The sequence below is a fragment of the Capricornis sumatraensis genome, chromosome 4 (assembly GCF_032405125.1).
Source record: "Capricornis sumatraensis isolate serow.1 chromosome 4, serow.2, whole genome shotgun sequence".
NCBI lineage: Eukaryota > Metazoa > Chordata > Mammalia > Artiodactyla > Bovidae > Capricornis > Capricornis sumatraensis.
The window spans coordinates 88,097,914-88,123,264 of record NC_091072.1 but is presented as its reverse complement, the minus strand read 5'-3'; the positions used below and the strand labels follow the sequence as shown (position 1 = coordinate 88,123,264).

The window sequence follows — 25,351 nt, the reverse complement described above, 5'->3', positions numbered from 1 at the left end:
ACCTTAGGCCTGTCACTGTTCAGCAAAAATGTCTTCGGGTTTTTCTTGTAAGATGGTATGGAAGAACCCGAACGAACGTTTTGGCCAGCCTAATAGTTCTCCCTCTGGCCTAGTATTTTCCCATTCCCAGATGAGTTGAATGGAGACAGTCAAGAAGATTAGCAGTTCTGAGGGCCAATGCCCCACTTCCCGTGGGGAAGCTATACCCCAAGTTCACTGCTAGGAAACCAAGCCCAGAATCCTAGGAAGGTTGGGGGGGGGGTGGCATTCCTATTCCAAGCAACCAGGTTCACTTATCACCTGAAAAGCCATCCATGCCAAGGGGGCACTGAATTTATAAATAATTAGAACTGACAAGAGTCCAGAAAGGAAAAGGGACGATTCTCTTAGGAAGAGAACCTTGTAGTGATGTGGTCTATCGCAACGCCACCAAGGCCACAGTCATTTACAGCATCAGTGACACCAAGAGCAGATGAACATCCCCACACTCTAAAGCCCGGCTTTCTTCTTCGACTCACTTCTGAGGACAGACTTGAACTGCTGGTTTAAACCTCAAAGCTCTGGAATATCCCTCTTCTACATTATAAGTTCGTCCCAGATTAGCTTTTGTAGTGAAGTAGCACAGGGCGATATGAGAGGTCCCCTCCCTGTACCGGGGAAGGCGATGGCGCCCCACTCCACTACTCTTGCCTGGAAAATCCCATGGACGGAGGAGCCTGGTGGGCTGCAGTCCATGGGGTCGCTAGGAGTCGGACACGACTGAGCGACTTCACTTTCACTTTTCACTTTCATGCATTGCAGAAGGAAATGGCCACCCACTCCAGTGTTCTTGCCTGGAGAATCCCAGGGACGGGGGAGCCTGGTGGGCCGCCGTCTATGGGTTCGCACAGAGTCAGACACGACTGAGGCGACTTAGGAGCAGCAGCAGCTACCTGTACCAGGAGGAAGGAAGCCCTTTGGAATTGCGGGCAAAGAATTTTGCATAAATAAACCTTGTTTAACTAAACCTTAACTAGGTACTTCTTCACTTTGTTCTATCCCTAACCCAAATCTCTCTGTCGAGTCGCTTCTTCACAAATGTATTGTCTCTTTGTCTAACGAGTTTAGAAGTTTAGCTTGTCGCTCCGGTCATGTTTTCAGGTCTTCATTCTCTTGTGAAATTGCCCATGCATATGGAAAAACTCCTGGAGAAGAAAATGGCAACCTACTCCAGTATTCTTGCCTGGAGGATCCCACGGACAGAGGAGCCTGGCGGGCTACAGTCCGTGAGATCGCATTAAATAAAATGTGAATGCATGTTAAAATAGAAAAAAAAAAAAAGGCATAGGGTATGTGATTCCTATTGTCCACACTCTTTTTCTTTTTTCCAAAGTGTTTTTTTTTTTTTTTAATGTGGACTATTTTCAAAGTCTTTATTGAATTTGTTACAATGTTGCTTCTGTTTTATGTTTTGGCTCTTTGGCTGCAAAGCATGTGGGATCTTAGTTCCCTGACCAGAGACGGAATCCACACCCCCTGCCCTGAAAGGCAAAGTCTTAACTACTAGACTGCCAGGGAAGTACCTCCAGGCTCTTTCTTAGCTGTGCAATGAGAAAGATGTACAGACAGACTCTTGCTTTCCTGGGTTCCTCCCTATTCATGTCGCACCATGGCAACCTTTCTTGCTTTGTCCAGGCCTGTTTGTTTTCAAGACCTTCTATAACATTTCCTGGGCTTTGTGTGTTATAATAATAGGTGGAGATCCAATTAAGATACAAGTCTCTCCCTCTGCACTCCATTGCTCTTCTCTTTTATAAAGAATTCTCACTGGAGGTAAAATGCAAACTAGAACCTGGAAATGTTGAAATGTTGTGCTCCGTGATTGCTATATCATTTTCACCTAGACTTTGCAACTTGAAGCTGAAGTAGGAAAGAGAATTCTGGATCTTTACAGATTGTCCATACAACCAACCAAAGTTGGAGATTAGGGATGTCAGCCAAAGTTGATGTAAGCCACTCATCTTTCTCTTCTTCCTTTCTTTTTTGTTTTACATATGAGTTTCACATTTTTTTTTAATGTGGACCATTTTCTAAAGCCTTCGTTGAATTTGTTGCAACACTGATTTTGCTTTCTTTATGTTTTGTTTTTTTGGTCATGATGCACGTGAGATGTTAGCTTCCCAAACAGGGATTGAACTCACATCCCTTGCGTTGGAAGGTGAATCTTAACCCCTAGATGGCCAGGGAAGTACCCTTTCTCTTCTCAACAGGAGAGATGACCTTGTGAGATAAACCTCTCCTGGGTTGATGTGCTGCTTCTTCAAATTTCTCATGTTTTGGGTGGCTCAGTGAAAGCTCAGCCATGGGAAATGGGGTAAGAGGACTCGGGGTTCATACTGAGAGCAAGGGAGCCTTAGCATGGACACCATGGTCTCCTGAGCTAGGCTACTGGGGCTCTGCCTTTTGGCTTGCTCATCTGTCTCTTTACTTGTCAACTTTTAAAATTTGTTTCTGTGATTCTCTGGGAACAACTGGTTCCATTTCTTGAGCGTTATTATTAGGTATACGTGGTATAATCAAAATGTCCATAATAAATGTAACAACTGCCTTAAAGGAATGCACAACGCAGTCTATATAAAGATGAGGTTCATCTTATGAAGCACCGGTTCTTGAATAATCTGTTTGTGTGTGTTTAAGACTGCATGTTAGAAGCCATCCTGCCATAACTTAGTTTGTGGCCACTTTTTCTCTTGGATTCTATTTTTCTACAATTGTAATGTGGCAAGAATTGTCTACTTGAGTCAGGCAAAGAAAAACAACACTTGGTTCCTGCCTTCAAGTAGCTGTCAGTCTAAGCAGGGTGATATGCCAGGTGCAAGAAATAAAGCTCCGAGTTAAAACATGAGATGTAATGAATCTGTGGAATGCATAGATGAAGTGTTACCTCAGTTCATAGGAAGGAGAGGGGCTCCCTGGAGACTAGGCAGGGGTTCTCAGATGGGAGGGAAGTGATGAGACTGAGAGACAAAGGAAGGGAGGCATTGGCGGGCTGTGGGGACTCAGTGTGGCCAAGAGGGGAAGCGGATCATAAAGGGCCCCCAACCTTCCTTTTTCTCATCCACAGTGTCTGTCTGACACCCAGTCCTGCTGTTCTCACTTTGGCACTATCTTGTGCATGTCAGCTCCCTTCTTTATTCTCTCCATTCTTCTTCTTGGCTATCATAGCAACCCTGTAACTGACCTACTAGATGCCAAGAGAATCATTTTCCTTAAAAGCAAAACAAATGTCTCATCCTATAATCCCCTTTTCCCATTGTTGAATCTTCACTGGCTTATGACTACAACCCTCCACAATCTGGATGGAATCTTCCCTTTCTAACTCATTTCCTAACACTCACACCCCTCGGCCCCCAAACACCATCTGAATGAGCTGAGACCTTCAGAATCTGATGTATCTGCACACACACGCATGTCTTGTTCCCAGCTCCTCCCCACCAGCCTTTTTTCTGCTCCTCACACTCCAAGTTTTGTTTCTGCCTGGGAGGTGTTCTGTGGACTGGTCTCTGCCCTAAAGACCCTCCCTTCAGATGATCTCATCACTCGGATCGCAAAGCAAGACCTTCCCTGACCACCTTGGCTAAAAGAGTCTGCGGTGCTTGATTTCACTTTGTTTCTAAGATCCAGGGCCGCTGTGAGGGTGTAGAGCGCCTTGGCAGTGATTTGAAAAGGGCACTCCCTCTAGCTGGCACAGGCCTCGTGTCCCCCCTCAGCGGGGCCTCTAACACGGGACACACGGCAAACTTGCTCCCAGCATCCTGGAGACTTCTGTCCCTATCTGACATGAGCTCGTTTATTTGCCTATTTGTTCTTTGCCAAGCTCCCTGGGTGGTTGTGTGAGAGCAAATCTTTCTATATTTTTCCAAACTCTATCTCCAATACTTTCTATGTGGCATTAACCCCAGGGTTTAGGATTTTGAGAGATCTTGGGTGATTGAGTTAATGAATCCCATGATGCCTGGGTTGCTCCTGTCTACACACTTTGGATAGACATCTTCTAGAGTATTTGTCGCATTGTGTTATCCTTCTTTTTCTGTTCAGTGTCTCCTCCACTGGACTAAGAGTTTCTCAAGTTTAGGAATGTGCCTCCTCGATCTCGTGTGCGTGTTTGTGTGTGTGGGTATGTTCAGGTTATTTTTTTATTTTTGGCTGTGCTAGGTCTTCACTGTGCTGTGTGAGCTTCTCTTGCTGTGGAGCACAGGCTCTGGAGTGCCCAGGCTCAGTAGTTGTGAGATCAGTAGGGCGGTGCATAGGCTTAGTTGCCCCCTGGTATGTGGGATCTTGGTATCCCCACCAGTCATCGAACCGGCATCCCCTGCATTGGAAGGCGGATCCTTAGCCATTGGACTGCAAGGGAAGTCCCCATCCTGTGTTGTTTAAAACAGTATCCGATACCTTGTGGGTTCTCAATAAGACTTTGCTTACATTAATGCATGAGTTTTTGAATCGCAGTGAGACGTGGTTCTGTTCACATAAGGAAGTTAGAAGGAGAGGTGTTTTTCTGGGGGAAAAGATGAGTTCAATTTCGAGTTTGGGATGCCAGCTGAACTTTCAGATGAAGACATATGGAGGTGACTGGAAGTATAGAACGTGAGCAAGCAATTAGGGGATTGAGGGGGAGCTGCAGACAGGGGTGAAGGTATTAATTCATAAGGAAAAGGTTATGGTCACAGGTCACAGATGGGAAGGCTGTGGTGAAGTCTGGCCTGCAGATACTTTTTTACCTCACCATGTTTAAGAAATTTTCAAATTCGTTGCTTGCTTTTAAAAATTAGTATGGAAATTCCCTGGCAGTCCAGTGGTTAGGACTCAGAACTCCCACTTCAAGGGACATGGGTTCAATACCTGGTCAGGGAACTAAGATCCCGCATGCCAAAAATATAAACAAATAAATAAAATTAGGAGATCTTCACACAAATTCCAGATTTCTGGTTCCCTTGATATCAGATCTGGGAATGTGGTACTAAGGAGTGACACCCCCTCTGCTCTGCCCCTTCCCAGCAGTTAGTTTAAAAGTCCCTTCTTTTCTCATCAAGAGAGGAATAGAATTCAGTCCTTACTTGCAGTGATATTTCCCATAGAAGTTAGTATACCCTGTTGCACTCACTGATTGACTTGACTCCAAGCCAAATGATTAAAGCTCATATGCTTTTGCAACCAACTCTGGATATTTTAACAACTGACCACTTGTCTGTTGATTATCTTTTTTAAAAAGTTATTTATTTGGCTGTGCCAGGTCTTAGTTGTAGTGTGTGGGATCTTTAGTAGTGGCATGTGAACTCTTGGTTGCAGCATGTGGGATCTAGTTCTCTGACCAGGGATCAAATCCAGGCCCCCTACATTGGGAGCATGGAGTCTTAGCCACTGGACTACTAGGGAAATCCATGTAGATCATCTTCTTTCCCAGGAGCTCTTCACACTGGGAGCAGGGAGAAAATTATCTTGTTTCTTAATTTTAGAGAGAAATATGCCATGTACTAAGCTTCCCTGATGGCTCAGAAAGTAAAGAATCTGCCTATAATGCAGGAGACTCAGGTTCAGTCCCTGGGTTGGGAAGATCCCCTGGATAATGGAATGGCTATCCATTCAAGTCTTCTTGCCTGGAGAATTCCATGGACAGAGGAGCCTGATGGGCTATAGTCCATGGAGTTGCAAAGAGTCAGGCATAACTGAGCGACTAACACACACAGACACATACACACAAGACATTTATTGTTTTCTTGGAAAGTTTCTTTTTGTAGCTATATCTTTAAAAAGTAATTGCTCATTTATTTTTTTCCATGCACTTCAACAAGATGGGTTGATGGATGGATGGATGGACAGATATGTGATAAAGGAATTAGAGCAATATGCTAATTATGAAATTAAAGTGGGAGGTTTTATGTGGGCATTTACTCTGCAATTAAAATTTTTCTAATGCATGCTTGAATTTTTTTCTGTATGCTCGGAAACTTTTGTAATAAAATGTTGGGAAAAGAAGCACTGTTCCAGACACCTAAAACTGCAATTTAAATATTGTGTCAGCAGGTGGTGGCAAAGCTTTGAAAATCAGGTAGCCCATTTATTCATGCCTTTACTAATTCAATACCTGGAATTTCACATTTTATTTACCAAAGTGGTGGTGGTGGTTCAATCACTCAGTTGTGTCCGACTCTTCGCAACCCCATGGACTGCAGCACACCAGGCTTCCCTGTCCTTCACTATCTCCCGGAGTTTGCTCAGACTCTTGTCCATTGAGTTGGTGATGCCATCCAGCCATCTCGTTCTTTGTCTTCCCCTTCTCCCACCTTCAGTATTTCCCAGTATCTGAGTCTTTTCCAGTGGCATCAGGTGGCCAAAGTATTGGAGCTTCAGCTTCAGCATCAGTCCTTCCAGTGAATATTTGGGGTTGATTTCCCTTGGGATCTACTGGTTTGATCTCCTTGCTGTCCCAGAGACTCTCAAGAATGTTTTCCAGCCCCACAGTTGGAAGACATCAAGTCTTTGTTGCTCAGCCTTTTTTATTGTCCAGCTTTCACATCCCTACATGACTTCTGGAAAAACCATAGCTTTGACTACACGGACCTTTGCCAAAAGTTTCAAAGAGAATATTTTTGAATCATCTATGGGATCGCACAGAGTCGGACACGACTGAAGTGACTTAGCAGCAGCAGCAGCAGCAGCAGTTTCTTAAAAAATAAAGTCTTTAAGGATACTCCAGTCCCTTTCTGAGGAGTCCTGACTTTTCTTTACCTGTAAAGTCTGGCCCCTAGGTCAGAACAGCTTCTTCCCTGTAGATATAGTTCAGTTTGTTTAGCCTTCATCCATGAAGCTCTTAGATTGCTGAGCTTAGTTTCAACCATGTAGAGTCCATCACTCTGCCTTCGAACGACAAAATGAGTTAAGAGCACTGGAGAGTAGGTAAAGAAACCTTGGACTCAGAGTGGTATCTCTCAAGATGTAAAATCTGTTTCTTTTCTTTGTTTTTTCTCTAGTAGATTTTCCTCTTTGTCTTTATCTCTGGAACTTTAGAGTGGAGGCACTACCTTCCTCCTTGTGCTGCTCTTTTTCTTTCTTACGTTTTTTCTTCTCTGCATCCTCCTGTTCCATGCAATCCCCGACAACAATGGCAGCCATGCTAATGTGTTTCATATATATCCTTGGATAGTCAGGCTGTCTGGAATATTATTAGTGTTCCATGAATGTGTTTTAAATTTCTTTGAATTATATACATCTGCTCATACTCTGATGCATGAAATGCCTTGGCTTGTATCCTTACGTTCTCTTCCAGTGATGGACTCTTCCAACTCTGTTGACCACAACTATGCAGCAATGAATGTTCTCACACAAGCCTCCTTGTGAATATGTGGGCGGTTTTCTCTGGCATGCATTCCGGAAGTGGTATAGGATACACACAGCCTTAATTCTACAAAATGCTGCCAGAGTGTTAGTCAGCTCCGACTCATAACAGCAGTACATGAGGCTGACTGCTTCTCTGTGTCCTCATCAATACTTGACATTTTCAGACTTTCTATTTTTTTCACTTCTAATGTGGGTAAAGTGGTTTCTTACTGTTTTAATTTGTGTTTTTCTGATGAGTGATAAAGTTGTACATCTCTTTCTTATATTAGCTATTTAGGTTTCTCCTTATGTGAATTGCCTGGCCCAGTTTTCCATTGGATTACCTTTCTTTTTCGGGGCAAGAATATACTTTTCCACTTGATGCTGTTATTTAAGTGTTTTTTTTTTTTTTTTTTCCATCGTTGCTCTCTTAAATAAAATAGACCAAATCTATACCAACGGCTTAGGAGAGGAACAATTATTTTTTGTTTCAATGGCTTCCTCCCTAGTGCTAATCACAACTTAAAACTATATTATTTACTTCTGGTTTACTTGTTCTTGGCTAATCTCTCCACTAGAAAACATGGTCTGTGAAGGTAAAGATCCTGTCTACCTTACCTTACTTTGTTTTCTCCCTGTACTTAAGACAGTCTTCCCAGGTGGCACAGTGATAAAGAATCCACCTGCCAGTGCAGGAGACTCAAGAGACACACAGGTTCCATCTCTGGATCAGGAAGATCCCTTGGAGAAGGCAATGGCAACCCACTCCAGTATTCTTGCCTGAAAAATTCCATGGACAAAGGAGCCTGGCAGGCTGCAGTCCTTGGGGTCACAAAGAATGAGATACGACTGAGTGAGCACACACACTTAAGACATCCCAGGTCCTTGAAAAAGAACTATTGATTCTGTTCATTAATTGACTATTGAACTGCATGTGCCATGCGTTGGCCCTGAGGAGTCATAAGACGCTGCCCACAAAAAGAGCTCATTGGCCACCCAGGGAAGACAAGAAATCAAAGAATTGCAACAAACTGTGCTATGTGTTTGTTCAACTGGAAACTTATCTCAGTCAAAGGACTCAAGCCCTTCCACAGAAAATTACATTGAAACAGAGATAATGAAAATTAAGCAAGAATTCTAAAGCAAACAAATAAAGGGCAACAATAAAACACATAATAGTAAACAGTTTTATGAACTTGTGCTCCTCCCACGTAAAGCAGAGGTGAAAACACAACATCCAGAGGAGTGAGCCCAAGAGTTGCCCTGTTTGCAAGAGAAAACTGCCCGGGAAGAGGGAAACCTTGCCTCCAGGGACCTGCTAGAAACTGAGCTGAGGTCTGAGCTCCCACATCATCTCAGAGCCTGCTTTTCTGGTTTGGGGATTCTAGGTTGTTGTTTTTTTTTTTTAATCCACATCAAAGCTTGGTGAGCTGTCCACAAATAAACTCTTGGACAAAGATCTAAAGCTGAGTTTATCCAAAGCCTAAACAATTGCCAGGCACACCCATTGGCTAGAAGACAGTTCTTCTCCCTTGGACAATCATTTTCATAATACTCAAATATAGGCTGCTTTATTCCCATGATTTTATTATAAAAACATCAGTCTATGCAACATCAGATGCCACAAGGAGAGATTTTTCAAGTCTGTGACTCTCCCTGGAAAGCGATAAGAGTCTATTCCAACCTCTCAAAGCATTCTCTGCTCTCAGGCTTAGTTATCCTTCCTTAGTGTTTTTAGACAGGAGACAAGCTGGGATTCCCAAAGAGAGGAGAAATCAAGTCCGCTGCCTGGCTGCTCCACCATGTGGGGCTCATTTACTGTCAGTCTTGTAAGGGACCTGGGAGCATTCTGCAGTCTGTCTCCTAGCGGGTGAGGAGGCGGTGCGAGGATGTGTACCACCAGAGTGGAAGTCACACGGCAGGTGACCAGCAAGTCACTGGCCCATCACACCGAGGGTGTCAGACACCAGTGTTGGTTTGCTTAATTCACTTGAATTTCCTAACATGGAAAGGGAATTTGGAACATAGACTTCGCTTCTCTGAGAAACCTCAGGTAAAGAAACAGACTGGAAGTCTGGCCACTCCCTTCAGTTTCACCAGAGAGCAAGGCTGTGTTGTCTCAGTGCTTCAGGGCTTCTTGAATCACGGCTGTAAAAACGCTCATTGATTTATGCCCGGTGCTGAAGAACCTGCTGTGGACAGGCCCTGTCTCCAGGGGTTTATAATACTGGTCAACATGACACCAAGTGAAAGCCAGGTGGGTGAAGAGGGATGACAGCTGGTCTAGGCAGAGGGAGCAGTCAGAGGCCAGGGGATACATGATATATGTTCCATGAGGGGCACAAAGTTAGGTATGATTAGAGCGCAGCCTGCAAAGGGGATTGTGTGAAAGGCAAGGCTGAGACAGAGGCACGTCTAAGCTAAACAAGGTCTCTGGTTTCACAAACTCTTCCTGTTGTTTTTCTGTGCACACACACCTGCCAAACTGCCCTGAGTGTCCTTCCAAAAAATATGCTCATACTGTCCATGTATACCCCTACCCCAAAGCAAGTCTTTTAAATGCTGGGTGAAGACTACCCCTACCCCCAGACTTATGAGCAATTTTTGGTGGCAATCTGGTTTAATCATTAAAAAAATTTTTTTTAATTATGGTAAAAGTCACATAACATAAAACATCTATTTTAACCATATTTACCTTCCTAGTGGTTCAGATGATAAAGCATCTGCCTGCAACATGGTTCGATTCCTGAGTCGGGAAGATCCTCTGGAGAAGGAAATGGCAACCCACTCCAGTACTCTTGCGTGGAAAATCTCACAGACAGAGGAACCTGATAGGCTACAGTCCATGGGGTTGCAAAGAGTAGGACATGACTGAGCGACTTCACAATTGCACAGTTCAATGACATGAAGTATATTCACCTCTCACCATTATCCATCTCCTGAATTTTTCACGGTCCTCATTTGAAACTATCTCCATTAAACACTAACTCCCCATCCTCCCTCCCCCATGCAACCCAGCCCCTGGCATCTATCAGTGTACTTTCTGATCCTATGAATTTGACTATTCTAGGTGTCTCCTATAAGTGGAATCAAATGGTATTTTTCTGCACCTAATGTATATTGGTATGCATTTTAAAGATTGACTTAATAAATGTCCTATAAACAGATTGTACCTTCTTCTTTCTTTCTCCTGTACTATACAATGGGCTTCCTAGGTGGTGCTAGTCAGGAGACATATGAGACATGGGTTTGATCCCTGGGTTGGGAAGATCCCCTGGAAGAGGGCATGGCAACCCACCCCAGTATTCTTGTCTGGAGAATCCCATGGACAGGGGAGCCTGGCGGGCTACAGTCCATGGGGTCACAAAGGGTCAGACATGACTGAGCAACTATGCACTCACGCATGCTATTCAGTAAGTTCTCACCAACCATCTACCCCACACATAATAATGTACATATTAATTTTCATCATTTTTACATCGCGATTGTAAGGCTACATTTCAGCTGAGGTAGTGGGTTTCATTTGAAATGATCACTAATAACCGGACAAAGTTGAGTAATTAAATTAGATTCAGTTACAAAATAGTTCTTAACCTACAGTGGGCATCAGATGGGGAAGCTTTTCAAAATTCCCCAACCCTATGCACTTCTCAGTCCTAATGAATATGAACCTCTACATGCAAGTTGGATACTTAGAAAAAGTTCCTCAGCCATCTAGGTGCACATTCATAGTTAAATTGAACTCGTGGAGACCTTATCACTTGCATAGAAAAGGTCAGTTTCAGAAAATTCTAGATTACATTTTTGATTAAAAATGTAATGTTTTTGAATAATATATTTATACTGACTCCACTATGGTGATAGAGGATAAGTCAGAAGTCTTCTAATAAGAGTCAATCCCCATGACATGTCCTAGAAATTTATTTTTTTTTGCTAATCTGCCTTTGGACCCATAAAGTCAAAGCCATCATTACTATCGAAAGACAGTAGTAAATCCCCTCTCCAGCTCTGTTTCCTCTTAAATAGGAAAACACATGAATTATCTTCTTGCCCATTGGATCCACATGGAAGATGCACGGTGCTGGCAAATTTGAGTTGGAGAGATCAGAGCTGGCTTTTCCTCATTATTGACATGTGACCAAACAAATGCAGCCATCGCTCATGTGTCGTGAGGCAGCAGAAAAAGTCCTGTGGGGAAGCATGGCAGAAAAAACTGACTGTGGTTCAGAGAGGACATCAACATCGTTTTCCACAGTCTGTTTTAGTGTGAACTAAATCACAAATTAATATATCAAGCAAGCTTTTTTTTTTTAAGGAGAAAAAATGAAGCCAGTTGCCAAGAAATTTTTTTTTTTAATATTATGAGAAATAGTAATTCCAGTGAGGATGGAGAGAAGTAGGTAGATTCAGGAGATTTTGGATGATGAACTGTGTGATGGATTTCCCACTGGGGGAGAGAGTCAGAGATGATGCTTGGGAGCCTGTGTTGGACTGCTAAGTGGACATCATATGACCTTGTGACCCACTCTAAATAATACAGTTATAATTCTACTCTAAGGCTTTCTACTCGTTACAGTAAATTGTAATATGACATTTATTATGGTTTAGAACCATAGAATGTCATTCCTATCTTTGTGATTTCTGAGTTGTTTTTATAAAACAAATTTAGAAGTAAAGGAAAATCTGTACCAGAATTAGAAAATTTAGAAGAGCCTTTGTCAGGAGACTTTTTTTTTTTTTTTTGAATTGTTATTATTTTGTGATGTATTTATTTTTAAACATTTTTTTAGTGAAAAATTTCAAACATACAAAATGAGAGAGAAGAGTAATAAAATTTATATACTTTATATACAGTAATAAAATTTGTATACTTCACTCAGATTCCACAGTTATCAATTCATCTCTGATCTTGTTTTAGTTAAATAAACTATCCTCCCTCACAACTGAATTTTTGTAGCTTTGTTGAGATATAATTGACACACAACACTATGTCAGTTTAAGGTATACAACATGATGATTTGATATACACTTATATTGCAAAATGATTGCCATAATAAGGTTTATCAACAAACCCATCACCTCATATAATTACATTTTGTGTGTATGGTGAGAACATTTAAGATTTACTCTCTTATCAACTTTCAAGTATATGATATAGTATTGTTAATTATGGAGAAGGCACTGGCTGCCCACTCCAGTACTCTTGCCTGGAAAATTCCATGGACAGAGGAGCCTGGTAGGCTGCAGTCCACGGGGTGGCTAAGAGTCAGACATGACTGAGTGACTTCACTTTCACTTTTCACTTTCATGCATTGGAGAAGGAAATGGCAACCCACTCCAGTGTTCTTGCCTGGAGAATCCCAGAGACAGGGGAGCCTCCCGGGCTGCTGTCTATGGGGTCGCACAGAGTCCAACACGACTGAAGCAACTTAGCAGCAGCAGCAGCATTGTTAATTATGGGACTTCCCAGGTGTCTCAGTGGTAAAGAATCTTCCTGCCAATAAAAGAGATACAAGAGATACAAGGGATATGGGTTCAATCTCTCGGTTGGGAAGATCCCTGGGGGAAGGAAATGGCAACTCACCCCAGTATTCTTGCCTGGGAAATCCCATGGACAGAGGAGCCTGGCGGGCTATAGTCCATGGGGATCACAAAGAGTCAAACACGACTTAGTCACTGAGCATGCACACACAGGATAGACACACATGTTCCTATAATGGCTGAAGTGTGTGGACAGGGAAAGGCATGTCTGGCACCCTATGGTTTTGGTTGGTCTCTCCTTTCTTGCTCTTTCTGACATGTCAATAACTTTCTCTGAATAGGAAGAATTAAGTGTTATTTTAAAAATTTTGTTTAAGCTAAAATATAAATTGCATGTAATAGCAAGACAAAGTTAATACCTCAAGAATTGTTCTCTCATTTATAAATGAAGAAACTGAAGCTCAGAGCAGTTGTTCTATTTAACTGGGGCCTCACATCTAGCAGGTGGCAGAGCTCAGAGAAAAGCCCCAGATCTTCATTCTTCCTTCCTTCACCTGAGCAATTTGATGTACATTTTACCAGGGAAAACTGGAGTCATTCCTTATGATGATTTAGTGATGCACACAAAAATCAACATTCAGAAGCCTGTTCTGACTTTCTTTTTATGAGTTTTAAATAGAGCATAATGGCCATTGAAAATAAATCTTTGGATTCAAAACTTGACAATGTCCTTCAGCTCTGTTCTCTCTGTTAGATTACAAGGACATATTTCCATTTTATTGCAAATTGAACATAAGCAGTTTTACTGCACAACCAGAAGTTTAGCAAGATCACTTTAAGTTTCAAGCCTCCAGATTTGTCTTGAATGAACTTGAGGTTGTATGTGTGTCGTGTGTGTGTGTGTATAACCATTTTCAATGGAGTGCTGAACTGTTTTTAGATTGGCTGTGGACACTTGTCTAGTGATCTCAAACTAAACTTATCTGCTCTGAATTATTTTCATTTTTAGGACCAGATCTTCATGGAAAATGTGGGTGCAGTGAAGCAGCTTTGCAAATTAACCAACAACCTTGAAGAAAGAATAGAAGAGTTAGAAATATGGAACAGAAAGCTGGCCAGGCTAAAGCGGCTCAGTAGTTGGAAGTCCTCTGCCAGTGAGGCGAGCTCAATCAGGTACCTCCACGACTGCCACAGAAATTTGGAGAAAGGGAGAATGAGGGTCTTTCTATAACTAGAAAGACCTTTCTATAACAATCTGAATGGTTTGTCTACCAAGCAGCAACCATTACTTTGTTTTAATTAAGTCTCTATTCTTCTTTTAGAATGAATGTTTTGAAACACAATTATTTTATGTGATAATTTTCTTATTTTTTCTGTTGCTGCTTTTAAGATGAAACAAAATATAATGGATCTGTTTAAGAGTGGTGATTATAGGATGTGCTACATTTTAACAAACAGACCCTCTCTCTTTTTAACAAGGAAAGGGGACCATTTCTAAATTTAGAAAACCATGTTTGATCCTCAGGGACAAAAATTATTCAATTTCTTATTACTTAAGGAGGTAAGTGCATATTTTCTGGGGTATAGTTTTGAGAAAAGGGGAAATGTAAATTTTAATGCATTTACTTGTATTTACTAAAGTTCTTTTACGCAAAAAGAACTCTCAGTTGCCTTGACTTTCCTTTTTAAAATTACCACTGTATTACAAAAATGAGCCATACCGCTGTGCTAGTGACAGCCTGGGCCTTTGTCATATAGCTTCCAGAGAGGCATTTGATTTGTAATTAATTTTCTCTTTCTCTTTTTAAAGCAAATTTAGCAGAGCTCTTAGTGCATCTTCTCCAAAAAGGACCATTTCCAAAAAAAACAGCAAGGTAAATAGACTTAAATTTATAATGAACAGAGATGATATTTTCTATTAAAATGGAGTTTATGAAAATTAATCAAGAATTTTTTTCATCATTTATTTGTTGATGGGTTCTCTAGTATGTATCCTTATACACAAAGTCATTTAAATATTATTCCTTTAATAGATATTAATTGGTTTTTCAAAGAGGAGGTTAGGGACATTCATTTCAGAAATATTACTCTGCCAGTTTTTGTGTGTATATTCCCCAACAAGTGAAATTCATCAGCAGATGACCCTGGGTTATAAGACCTGTATGTATTCCTTAACTCGACTTAGTCCCTTATCTTTGGTTCCAAAAGATCCCAAAGGGATGTCAGTTAATCTCTAAATCTCTCTTTTCCCTTTGATATTTGGTACTCTATATGCAAATAGAGACTAGGTATTCACTTGCTTGCAAAGCTTAAAATGTGGCAATTTTATTAATGAATGGAGCATTTCATCAAATAGGATAACATTAACAGTAAAAAGTGAAGGTTAATCATTTATTAGCTTAAAGGACAGCCTCTCCATGGCAGAGAAGTGGCAGTGAGAGGGGAGCTTCAGTCCTCTCTTCCTAGGTACACTCATAGAAAGCTGTGAACCTCAGCTTATGCCTCAGATCCACTGATGTTCCCAGAAGAAGATATTTATGACCTTCATCTATATCTTGTTAAGGGCTGACCTGATATTTGGGCCATTGTCCTGGTTTACTCTCTACTTTTGTACATCGCTGAACTATTCTAAGAGGATTTAACAAGAGTTCAGTATTCTACTATAAAGTACTAAAATGCTATGGTGCAGACAAGTTTCTTGGTATATGCCAACAGATATAAATACCTGGATAGATAAACATGCAGAAGTATTCTTGGGAAAGTTTACTTAATTGCATTGGGAAACAGATAATACCATGAACTTCAAGATGTTCAAGCTGGATTTAGAAAAGGCAGAGAACCCAGAGATCAAATTGCTAACATCCCTTGTATCATTGAAAAAGTACGAGAGTTCCAGAAAAACATCTACTTCTGCCTTATTGACTATGCCAAAGCCTTTGACTGTGTGGATCACAACAAATGGTAGAAAATTCTTAAAGAGATGGGAATACCAGACCACCTGACCTGCCTCATGAGAAATCTGTATGCAGGTCAGGAAGCAACAGTTAGAACTGGACAGGGAACAACAGACTGGTTCTAAATCAGGAAAGGAGTACATTAAGGCTGTATATTGTCACCCTGCTTATTTAACTTCTATGCAGAGTACATCATGCAAAATGCCAGGCTGGATGAATCACAAGCTGGAATCAAGGTTACAAGGAGAAATATCAATAACCTCAGATATGCAGATGACACACCCTTATGGCAGAAAGTGAAGAGGAACTAAAGAGTCTCTTGATGAAAGTGAAAGAGGAGAGTGAAAAAGTTAGCTTAAAACTCAACATTTAGAAAACTAAGATCATGGTATCCAGTCCCATTACTTCATGGCAAATAGATGGGGAAATAATGGAAACAGTGAGAGATTTTATTTTGGGGGGCTCCAAAATCACTGAGGATGGTGACTGCAGCCATGAAATTAAAAGACGCTTGCTCCTTGAAAGAAAAATTATGACCAACCTAGACAGCATGTTAAAAAGCAGAGACATTACTTTGCCAACAAAGGTCTGTCTAGTCAAAGCTATGGTTTTTCCAGTAGTCATGTATGGATGTGAGAGTTGGACTATAAAGAAAGCTGAGCACCGAAGAACTGATGCTTTTGAACTGTGGTGTTGGAGAAGACTCTTGAGAGTCCCTTGGACTGCAAGGAGATCCAACCAGTCTATCCTAAAGGAAATCAGTCCTGAATATTCATTGGAAGGACTGATGCTGAAGCTGAAACTCCAGTACTTTGGCCACCTGATGTGAAGAACTGACTCATTTGAAAAGACCCTGATCTTGGGAAAGATTGAAGGAAAGAGGAGAAGGGGATGACAGAGGATGAGATGGTTGGATGGCATCACCGACTCAATGGACATGAGTTTGAGTAAGCTCTGGGAGTTGCTGATGGACAGGGAAGCCTGGCGTGCTGCAGTCCATGAGGTTTCAAAGAGTCAGACACGACTGAGCAACTGAACTGAGCTGAACTGAACTGAACAGATAATAATAGTGGCTACCTTACAAAAATAACTGCTAGGATTAAACGATCTAAAGTCCTCAGCACAATGCCCAGCACATAGCAGGTTACTCAATAAACACAAAATAGTAACAATATTGTGTAGGGAAGGTGCTCTTTGTACTAACCAGTTTGCAAGGGAAAAGAAGAAACTGTATCTACATCAATGGAGGCCCTGATTGGAAGGTACTGTTTGGTTCCTGTGGGCTTCCCTGGTGGCTCAACAGTAAAGAATCCACCTGTAATGCAGTAGCTGCAGGAGACTCAGGTTGGATCCCTGGGTCAGGAAGATCCCCTGGAGGAGGGTATGGCAACCCACTCCAGTATTCTTGCCTGGACAATCCCATGGGCAGAGGAGTCTGGTGGGCTACAGTCCATGGGGTTGAAAAAGTGTTAGATACAACTGAGGCAACTTAGCAAGCGCACATGCATTTGGTTCCTGTGTGACCTTTGTGGCAACCATCTTGCACCTAAGGGATCTCTTTCCTTCACAGTTTTGTCAGGATATTAACTACAATATATGGTCCATGAGAACAGACTCTGTGTCTGCCTTCCTCACTCTCTGTCCCCAGGGACTGGCACATAGGGTGTACTCAAGAACTATTCGTTAAATCAATGCATGAATGGAGACCCAGTCTGAAAATATTCACTGTAGGCTAACAATCTAAATTTAAAACATTAAGAGATTTAATGTCTTGGGTGCATGGGTGCCAGGGGTGTTGGGGTGTGAACACAGAGTCCAGGACTTGTATAGACATTGAAGAGCATCCATTCAATTTAAAGACCTCTTATAGTTACTGTCTTATGCCTGTGGAGGCAAAGGTGAGTAAGATGTTGCCTCTTCTAAGGACTTTTAAGCTAGGGACTTCCTTGGTAGTCCAGTGGTTAAGACTTTGCCTTTCATTGCAGGGAGTGCAGGTCTCCCCCACCCAGGGGGTTGGGGAGGTAAGATCCCACATGCCTTGGGGCCAAAAAACCCCAAACAGAAAACAGAAGCAATATTGTAACAAATTCAGTGAAGATTTTAAAAGGGTCTACATTTTTAAAAAAAATCTTAAAGAAAAGAGAAAAGAAGTTTAAAGTAGCCAGGCAAAATCAGAAGAGAATAAAAAGACCAGCTGTACCTGGAAGTGATAAATAATGTAGAAGCTCAGAGCACTGTGGGAGCAGCATGGGAGCTGGGCCTTCAAGGGGGCAAAGCTTCGGCTGGAAAGTGACAGGAGCTGCCAGAGCAGGATGGAATGGCACAAGCCAAGGCCTGGGAGCCGGTGCTGGCTTCATGGACTAGGTGGGAGTTTGTTAGGGAGGAGAGAGGTTAAGGCTGAAAATGAGTTAGTCTCAGTTTCTGGATCAGCAGTTAAGGAGCTCATTTGGTAGCCGTGAAGACCTTTTGAATAATAACAATAGGTTGTGCAGTGTCTCCTTTCTTTACAGACAGGAAAAGGGAGGCAGCACGGCATTGAGAATAACAGCGCATATTCTGAACGTGTTAGTTGCTCAGTTGTGTCTGACTCTGAGACCCCATTGACTGTAGCCCAGCAGGCTCCTCAGTCCATGGAATTTCCAGGCAAGAAAACTGGAGTGAGTTGCCATTCCCTCCTCCAGGGGATCTTCTCAACCTAGAGATCGAACCTGAGTCTCCTGCATTGCAGAAAGATTCTTCCTGTCTGAGCCACCAGGGAAGCCCCACAGATTCTGAAGCCAAGTGTTTTTTGGGTCAAAGCCTGGTTTGGTAACTTATTAGCTGTGTGATCTTGAGTGAAGAACTTAGCTCCCTGAGCCTCATTTTTCCCCATCTCTAAAACAGGGATGAGAACAGTACTTGCCTTATAGGGTTGTTGAGAATTATTGTGAGGTTCAATAAATTAGTATACATAAAGCACCCAGAAGAGGGTGTGGCACGTTAAGTGCCATAAAAGTGTTCACCATTAGTATTTTCAAACCCACTCTTTCAGTGATTCTCATACTTTGGCATATATCAGAGTCTTCCAGGGAGCTTGGTAAAATACCAGTGTGTGCTGTTGACTTGGGTGAAATTGGAAAAACCTCAGAGTTCAAGTAAAAATTCACTGAGGACATGGAGAAGGAGGGCGAAAGGGAAGGAAATGATGCAGACACTTCATTATCCTGCTTCTTATAGATTCCCAGCCCCCACCTCAGTCTGAATGGAAACCTATTGAATCAGAATGTTTCAGGGCATTTAGATTTTTGACAAACTCCATAGTAATCTTCATGCAAACTTGAATTGAGAACGCTGTTAATTAGATCCACCCAATAACTCTGTAAAGTTGGCAGGTATGACTTCATCCTTCCTTTTTCACTGATGGAGAAATGAGGACCAATGACACTTCGATGGCTTGTTCAGGGCTTGACTCCAAGTCTGACTCCAGGTCTTGGGTGATTTTCCTATATTAGGTCAAAGGATTTGGAACAAAACCACAGAGATTTAAAACAGTCTGACACCTTTAGGGAGTAGGCTGGGAGGGAAGCTGCTATCCTGAAATTAACACTATTTAATTCTAATCAATTCAGTAAATTCCGCTGAGTTCCTTCTGTGTGCAGAGCACTAGCAGAGCATCCTCAGAACTGTTCCAGTGAGATGTAGGAATGGTGTAAACCATCTACTTCTTGGTATTCAATGGTGGTTTAGTTGCTAAGTTGTGTCTGACTCTTTGTGACCCCATGGACTGTAGCTCAACAGGCTAATCTGTCCATGGGACTTTTCAGGCAAGAATACTGGAATGGGTTGCCATTTCCTTCTACAGGGGAATCTTCCCCACCCAGGGATTGAACCTGGGTGTCCTGCATTGCAAGTGGATTCTTTAGCAACTGAGCTACTGGTATTCCGTGAAAGTGAAAGCCACTTAGTCTTGTCAGACTCTTTGTGAAATTCTCCAGGCCAGACTACTGGAGTGGATAGCCTTCCCCTTCTCCAGGGGATTGTCCCAACGCAGGGATTGAACCCAAGTCTCCCACATTACAGGCAGATTATTTATCAGCTGAGCCACCAGAGAAGCCTATTGGTATTCAAAGAGGCTTCTTATTGCACCTACGAATGAGTCAGTTATAATATATATATAATAACATATATAATATAGTATATTATATATATAATAGCCCTCAAGATTTGGGTAATTGTTAAAAAGGGTATAGATAATCCCATCCACAATATTACACTGAAGAACAGTTTCTCTATGCAGATAATCTGCCCAAGAAATTCAAAGACCAATTTAAGCTTTTTCTTGTCTACCGCCATCCTTCAATTCCCTTCTTACCCTGGACCCCCAGGAGGAAGCAAACATAACACTTTCTACTGCGTTAGTAGGAAAACTTGTATTTAAAGAGCTTGTATTTAACTGGGCAGAAAACCTCTCCTGTCTCTAGTCAGATTCCTCACCAACTGCACAGCTGTCTATCCTAGTTCTGGCTCATTCCTCATGTACAAGTTTTTAATGCCAATATGTACCAGTGCTAAAGGTTTACCTCATTCATTTCCTAGAAAGTATAATTTACTTATTTTCATTTCCCCCTATAGTGTTACTCATCATAGTACTTAATGTATATTTGCTGAAGGGATATAAGAATAAATAAGACATAGGCCCAGAACTGTTCTCAAAAATAGGTGGCAGAATTGGATACTAATATATATGATTTAAGGAGTAATTAATAGTATTTCATGCCACAAAAACCTTTTCTGCAATTTGTCATGCTGCCTGAAATTCTTCCATTGGGATTTATTCTATCATGTCTTGAAAGCATTTTGTTTTTCGAAAGTATCTTATTAAAAGAAACGGACCTCTGTGTTCTGACAGTATCTTGTCTTGCAGGTCCTCTTTTCTCATAAAACTTCAAGAATAAGTGCTAAATAATGGCACAGACAATTGTCCTGCAGGGAAAAGAGAGCGTGGCCTGGAGTGCCAAGGAAAGGGAAAGACTTGGCTTTGAAAGAACTTCGTTTTCAGAGCGGAGGAGGGAGAGATAGGCTGAAGGCAGCAGTAAAGATCCCCTGGGGAGTGAATCTTCAGACATCCTTCTCAAAGTTGGTGTCACTGACTTGTCATTTCTCATTGCTGAATTTTTTATAGGTTTCTTTTTCAGGAAAAAAACAGTCATGTCCTAACTGGGTTTTCCAGAGCTTGGTTATAACCCTCGTTGCTGTGATGGCATTTTGGTAAGAAAAACATCAGTGTTATTCTACGTCAAGCTCTTTTTCTCTTTCCATCTTCCTTTCTCACACATGAACTGGGGACTGACTTTCTATTTACTTTGAAGACTGAGAAGCCCTTTAAACCAGGTGTTGGTCTTTGATTTCACTTAGAGATGAGGGAGTCCTTTGTAAACTCATTTGTTGAAGGAAAAAAAAAAGCACAGGCTTTCTGCTCTTAAATATGAAATGATCTTTTTTTTATAATCAACTGACTATTTTTTACTAGCTCATTGTGGCTTTCATGTTTGTGTGTATGCACGTATGTGTGTGCATAAGTGTGTGTACGTTGTTTAGTCTTGCCCTGCAAATAACTGTTGCAAAATCTTTGCTCTCCTTTCCCATCTACTTGGAGGAAAAGAGTGAGTAAACAATCAGGTACAATCCACTCTCCCCTGGATACTTGCATTTGTTAGGATTCTTCTGGATTTTGTGCCAAGAGAGACCATGAGATTATCCCAAGATATGCAATATGATGAAATTCTAGCCAAACGTGCTAAGCAGTTAAAGCAAACAAATACAGAAAGGACAAGGTACTTGCTAGGCAAGTGCTGGATGCCCTTGGCCTGCCATCCCTCCTCCACAGGAGGAGTCGTGCTTCTGTGGGATGAGAGGTGTTTCTCAGGCCTCTGGTCTTCAGGCCTATGCTGCCGCTACGGTGGCTCCTCAGCCTTTGAGCCCTGGTCATCTTGCCTGTGTCTTCCCTGCCTTCTGGTTTCCTGTCTGACCATTCACAGGGTAAAATGGGTATTTATCTATCCCTCCAAAATGCTGTGTTAGTGTGGAAAAGGACTAGCTCCTGGGCCATGTCCCAGATGAGACAATTATCCTCAGAGGCTAAGTAAGCAATGGGCCCAAAGATGCTTCCGGTTCCTTGAACTAAGGCAACTTCTTAGTTATAGGAGACATTGTTGGTCTCTCTGTACCCTTCTCTCCCCTCAGCATTTTAACTTTTCCCCTGCTACTGCCCACTGTGGGAAGCATCCCCAAATATTTCACACCACTACATAGAATTTCTATAGAAGCTGGTGTACTTTTTTCTCTCTCCTAAATGAACTTGTCTTCTGCTAGGATTTTCAGTTCAGGACAGAGTGAGCACCTTGACCTTTCACAGACATGCGTAACATTCTCTAGAGACACAGGTTCCCATGAAAGCCAAATGCAAAGCGTATAGGAAGTCTAATTTTGACATGAAGAGACTGCTTTTTAAATGTGCCCCTCAGATCTTATGAATTCCAATGTTGTTGACCTCCAGGACCAGAAATAGGTGGTGTTAGGCTTGTTTCCAGCCTGTGGTGTATCCGAGAGGGGTCAAAACCCTAAAGAAAGAAGCAGATGTCTATTTTGGTGTATGATCCTAGAAGCTGCCTGGGCCATGCATTGACGCAGATGGCAGATGGATCAGAAAACATATTTAAGGATTAATAGTAGGGAGATAGAGAATGGGGAATGTGGGAGAACAAAGTCAGGGAGACTGGACCACAGCAAGTAGTTGCCACGGCAACACAACAGATTCTGTCTGAGGGCATCTTTGGGGCTCAGCATGGCTTTTACCAAGCAGCCCTGTGCCCGCTGGGTAGTAACCAGCTGCTTCTGAGAAAACTCTGGGAATTCTTTCTCTGTGAGCTGAATTAAAATGGGGGGTACATTTCTTTGTAGGTATTTAATGATGGTAAACCCACTATCTTTGTTGGGGAACAAAATAATGAGGAGATGAGTCTAGGGAACCAGATGTGACATCAAGCTGGCAGGAGGTCAAGTGAGGTCCCCTTCTGTCCACACACAGTAGGATGGCAGAGTTCTACAGTCACTGCCCCCCCTCTCCCAGAGAGGAGGATGCTGAGTGTTAGGATGTGTGAGTGGTATTAGGAATAGCTTCCCAAAGCTCAGGATCTTTGAGGAAAGCCTCCACTTGGATGTATAAGTTCCGATCTTTGTGGGGAACGATACACTCATTATTTTGAAGTCACGTAAAGTGGAAATGGATACTTTATGGCACTGCTTTTCCTTCCTCTGTCCAATTTGATGCACTGTGCTCTCAAAAGACAGGCTGCAGGAAGATGTCAGAAGCGGCCAAAAGGATTGGCACCTACCGCTGGCTAAATCTGTGTGGCCTTTCATCTCCCTGCACCACCACGCAGCCGCCTCCACTGGGGGATGTGAACTCTACTCTGACTTTGTCCTGCAAGGAGCAGAGGGCTTCCTCCAGTGCTTGACACACTTCCTCTTGTAATCTTCCACTAGTGACGGACACTTCTGAGACAGCTTGCCAGCGTCAGGGGGCTGCTTGTGGAAAAATGCGTCAGCTCCATCTACCCCAGGAGCCTCTGAGCTCCAGGAAGACTGGGAGATTGTTCTTACCAGGGCAAAGAAGCAGAACTGTGCTGGTTTCCATGGCCGCCCGCCCCCAGCTCGCCCATCTATGTGGTCTGGGAGGGGACATCTCTGGCAGCTGGTTCTGTGAGATTTACCTGGAATCAAATCAGCCACGTAACGCTTTCCTTTGTCATTTTTTAAACAGTGGCTTGACGATAATCTCCCTTTACATACTCAGCTTAAAAGATCAAGACCGATGTACCCCAAGCGCCCCTTCCGGGTAAGAGTTCCCGGCTTGTTTTCCTTTGGGGAGGACTCTTGAAGGCCTCTTTTGTTAACTGTTTTGTTCTCTTCCTCCAGCACCCTCACAAGCTCTCAGGAGCCAGCTCTGCCCTCCACAGCTTCCCCCTCAGGTAAGATCTCCGCATCGGTCACCTTCAAACCCAGCCTGGGTTTCATGTGAATCGTCAACAGGAGAACCAGCCTTTCAGGTTAACCTTTCCACTTCCCTCCCCTCTGCCTGATGCTTTGCAGCACCTAATACAACCCTGGCAACTACACTGCCCTCCTTCCAAGTACCTGAGATCACTTTCTGTGAGATCCTGCCATGTCAGCAGACTTACTGCTGCCCCATCTGGAGAACAAGAAGCGGCCTCTCAAGCCCCATGCAAAGACGGTCGGAGGAGCAGGAGCTGCACCAGGGGCCACGGGCAGGTAAAGAACAATCAAAGGGTAACGACTAGTGCTTTGAATCTGAGGGGTTCTTTCCCCTTCCCAATGTTTACTTGGTTAGACTGTTAATGAGTCTAGATAATGGTTCCACTCCTCCGTTAGGGGTGGCAAGATCTTTAAAAACACAAATGCACAAACTTGCAATCATTTCAGTTTAGTTCAGTTCAGTTGCTTGGTTGTGTCCGACTCTTTGTGACCCCATTGACTGCAGTACGTCCTGTCCTGCAGGCCTCCCTGTCCATCACCAACTCCCGGAGTTTACTCAAACTCATGTCCATTGAGTCCGTGATGTCATCCAACCATCTCACCCGCTGTCTTCCCCTTCTCCTCCTGCCTTCAGTCTTTCCCAGCATCAGGGTCTTTTCCAAGGAGTCAGTTCTTTGAATCATGTACCCAAAGTATTGGAGTTTCAGCTTCAGCATCAGTCCTTCCAATGACTATTCAGGACTGATTTCCTTTAGGATGGACTGGTTGGATCTCCTTGCAGTCCAAGGGACTCTCAAGAGTCTTCTCCAACGCCACAGTTCAGAAGCATCAATTTTTCATCGCTCAGCTTTCTTTCACGTCAAATGATTACATTTAAAATATTGAATTCCCAAAATATTGAAGTGTTGGTGGATTCATGTGAAAGGGTCTCATTTGTTCTTTGCCAAACAAGATAGTAATGGTAGCACAAGTGAAGTCATCATGTACAGATGGGTAGAGCTTAAAAAGTGATATAGCATCTGGGCTCTCTATCCAAACCAAGTGTGACAGGATGTAAATGGCTTTGAAGATTCTAATGAGTTCAGGGTAAGCTTTAAGTCCATGAAAAAAAGCTTTCACTTTCAGGTTATCTTCTTGGGACATAGACAAACACACACACACTCACACACACACACACACACACCCCTACATACTGGTATTCTTTTAGTATCAGAATGTTCATGTTAAAAAACCTGAGAATTCCCTGGCAGTCCAGTAGTTATGACTCCATGCTTCCACTGCAGGGGGCACAGGTCCAGTCCATAATCTGGGAACTAAGATTCTACATACCACAAGGGCAAAAAAAAAATATGGAAACTTGATTAAGGACAAAATTATCTCTGAAAGATCAAATACTGCACATCTAAATGTATAGTAAGTTATTTTTTTTTTCAGAAATTCCTTCTGTATACACACATATTAGCAAGTGTCTAAAATAGTAATGCGTGCATCACTCAGTCATGTCTGACCTTTTGCAACCCCATGGA

The 25,351-nt window shown here is 42.4% G+C and overlaps 1 protein-coding gene across 1 annotated transcript in view; it reads left to right on the top strand.

The window, feature by feature from the left end:
* The window catches only part of MYRFL (myelin regulatory factor like), a 119,462-nt gene that overhangs the window by 79,852 nt on the left and 14,259 nt on the right, over positions 1-25,351 (top strand). Inside the window, exons 14-19 of the mRNA XM_068971449.1 lie at positions 13,847-14,010; positions 14,648-14,711; positions 20,953-21,038; positions 23,626-23,667; positions 23,748-23,800; positions 23,922-24,101. Of these exons, the coding sequence (XP_068827550.1) occupies positions 13,847-14,010; positions 14,648-14,711; positions 20,953-21,038; positions 23,626-23,667; positions 23,748-23,800; positions 23,922-24,101 (589 nt within the window). The remainder of the gene's footprint in view (positions 1-13,846; positions 14,011-14,647; positions 14,712-20,952; positions 21,039-23,625; positions 23,668-23,747; positions 23,801-23,921; positions 24,102-25,351) is intronic.